General features: G+C 38.6%; 1 protein-coding gene across 2 annotated transcripts in view; it reads right to left on the bottom strand.

Moving 5' to 3' along the window:
• Nucleotides 1-232: 232 nt before the first annotated feature.
• The window catches only part of LOC107717413 (C-X-C chemokine receptor type 3-like), a 7,890-nt gene continuing 5,208 nt past the window's right edge, over nucleotides 233-2,914 (bottom strand). The window contains exons 2-4 of one of the 2 annotated variants that reach the window (XM_016524145.1): nucleotides 2,562-2,655; nucleotides 2,278-2,477; nucleotides 233-1,595 (exon numbers count right to left, since the gene is read on the bottom strand). In XM_016524145.1, coding sequence (XP_016379631.1) covers nucleotides 870-1,595; nucleotides 2,278-2,477; nucleotides 2,562-2,652 — 1,017 coding nt within the window. In that variant the 5' untranslated portion in view covers nucleotides 2,653-2,655 and the 3' untranslated portion in view covers nucleotides 233-869. Of the gene's footprint in view, nucleotides 1,596-2,277; nucleotides 2,656-2,914 lie in introns of both variants that reach the window. The other variant, XM_016524144.1, reaches the window with a different exon arrangement.

Genomic DNA, 2,914 nt, shown 5'->3' with positions numbered 1-2,914 from the left:
GGTGAGTAAAACACAGACTAATTTTCATTTTTGGGTGAACTAACCCTTTAAAGCAATATTCCTGGTGCAAGTACAAGGATGTTTCGAAAATGTATTTACAGCAAATCAAGATTAAAAAAAAATACACCATAACATCACAAAAAAGCCAATTAACAAACAAAATCATGCAGGAACACATTAGACAATACACACAATAACAATGTATAATAGTAAAATAGAAAAATTTTCTGGCAAAAGTCTGATTTATTGGAAAAAACTGCCATGGCAAAAATATAAACTTTTTATCTCTCCCTAAAATGTGTGAGCTGTAAGGAGTCAGTATGCTTGAGAAATGCAAAACAGTTGAGAAATTACAGTAGCTGTCACATGTGCAAAGAGAAATATCTGAAAGTAAGATTAAACAAGACTGCTCTATATTCATGTGCATACTAAAAAGCACTGTCATGAGACTTAAGATCTGTTCACTCCAAGAACGATAAATATAAGGATAACTATGAAGATAACTATTAGTGTCCACACCAATGAACAATGAAATTTATTATAAATGTGCACTACAGTTTTGTCGTCTGCAGCTTTAAATGCTCAAGCTCTTTAAAGTTGCATGAATTCTGATTGGCAGTCAAAGTTTTTTCTCATTCATCAACTAGAAAATCATTTTTAAAGTGATTCCAATGATTGGTGGTGTGGACTTCAGTACTCTCATACAATTATAATGATTATTAAGACTAGTTATTGTTATAGTCATCATCCTTGGTGTGAACGGCAATGCTTGCATAATTAAAGCCAAACTCCTCTGACTGATACAGATGTTAAAGTTTGCATAAAAAGATGACATGCTGACTGATTGTACATATATCAGTGTGATTGTTTCAGAAAGCAGACGTGTGTGAGGTGTCCACTGACTCTGACCATACAGAGCTCTTCCGTGACACCAGACCTGCTGGGACCTTCAGCGTGAAGCCCAGTGGTCTCAGCATGTCCAGCAGGTGCTGGCGAAATTTCACCCCCACAAAAGCGTAAAGCACTGGGTTGACACAGCAGTGTAAGTAGCCCAATGTTGAAGTAGCTGTGAGAGCTACATCTAGTGCTGTGGCACTTTCACAGGATGTTTGGTTACTGGTATTGAGGGTCCAGTTGGTTTGTATGGTGTCAACAATAAGGGTGATGTTGTAGGGCGTCCAGCTGATGAAGAAGGCCAGTACCAGGGCTATGATGACACGGATGGCCCTCTTCTTCTGCATGCACTGGGAGCCACGCCGCAGCCGCAGCAGTATGCAAGAGTAACAGAACAGCATTATTAGTGCTGGAAGAATGAAACCCAAAATATGGTAGAGCAGCCGAGTGACCAGAAGCCAAGAACCAGACTGGTAATCTGGAACACATTGTGTTTTATCCTGACGTCTGGAGTCCTCAGTGGCCACAAGGAATTTCCAATCAGGAATGGAGAGCAGAAGGCAGAAGAGCCAGACCATCAGGCAGCAACAGTGAGTCACCATTGGCTTTTTACGAGAATACATCTGCACTGCGTGGACGATGGACAGGTAGCGGTCAAGACTGATGCAGGACAGCATGAAAATGCCACAGTAGAAATTGATCTGATGGAGAAAGAAGTGACAATGAGAGACTGCAAATCCAAAGTTGATTCTTAAAGAAATATTCCTGGTACAAGCTCATTTTATTCAACAGCATTTGTGGTATAATGTAATTTAACACAAAAAAAATATTTTCAATTTCTTAAAAAAAAAATCTGGGTTACACTGAGGAACAATGGAAGTGAATGGAGCCGATCAGTAAAATCTCAGTAAAATATTGTTTTAATAGTATAGCCACAAGATGTAACCAATATGTGTTTTAGCGTGGAAAAAATCACTTGTTAACCTTTTATGTGTAAAATGACACACAAAATATTCCAGGGCTTCCACACAAGACTTTTTGACTTCAGAAAAGCATAAAAGTGCTTCAAAACAGCTTTTGCCATTGTAGTAAATTCCAATTCATAGCAAACATATTAGAGTGGAGTAACATATCTAAAATCTAAGGAGGAGAATGGGGATCCTCTTATGGTTCTACATAACACCATTTGACCAAGCTGAATGTTTCTTTACCTCCCAATGAATGTCTGTTCTATAGAATATTGTAGTTCATGCAATTTAATCACTGAAGATGTGCATGAAACAATGAAATGGAAAAGCAGTGGACCAAATAATTTCATGAAATCAACACAAAGCCATGAAAACTGCCACTAACAATTCTTGACCCAAAGACATATTTGCCCACCTTGAACAGAGCTCCAGTCAGCTTGCAGAGCACTGTGTCGAAGATCCATCCCTTCACTGCCTCTACAGCCCAGAAGGGCAGCGTTAGCAGCAGCAGAATGTCTGCTAAGCACAGATGGAGGATGAAGACGTCGGTAACATTCAAGCTCATCCTCTTCTTCCACAGTACCACCAGAACCAGCCCATTTCCAACCAGCCCCACTACCAGCGCCAGAGAGTAAAGGACCGGAATAAAAATGGAATCAAAGTACATGCTAGCCTCCTGACCACACACAGTTCCTTCACCATTCAAGATGTAGCTGTAATTGTATAAGTCCTCCAAGACACTAAAATTGAAAAGGTCCCCCATGAGTGTTACCTTTTTGTCACCATTCATTTTCTGAAGAAAAAAACAAAACAACACAAAACAGTATCTATTAATATCTATTCCTATCATCCATTTTACTGACACCGTTTGTTTTTATGGTAACACTTTACATTAAGGTTCCCTTTATAAAGGGTTTATAAAGGTGTTAATAAATGACAAATAACTCACTTACAAATGCATTATAAATCATTGATAAGCAGTTATAAATGCATGAATAAAAGGGTGATTTTAATGCAATACCTGCCAAATAGTGAGCCATTTTTAACTCACA

This window comes from Sinocyclocheilus rhinocerous, unplaced genomic scaffold, assembly GCF_001515625.1.
Source record: "Sinocyclocheilus rhinocerous isolate Xijiao unplaced genomic scaffold, SAMN03320098_v1.1 scaffold1622, whole genome shotgun sequence".
In the NCBI taxonomy this organism is placed as follows: Eukaryota; Metazoa; Chordata; class Actinopteri; order Cypriniformes; family Cyprinidae; genus Sinocyclocheilus; species Sinocyclocheilus rhinocerous.
This window is presented reverse-complemented; position numbering and strand designations above follow the sequence as displayed.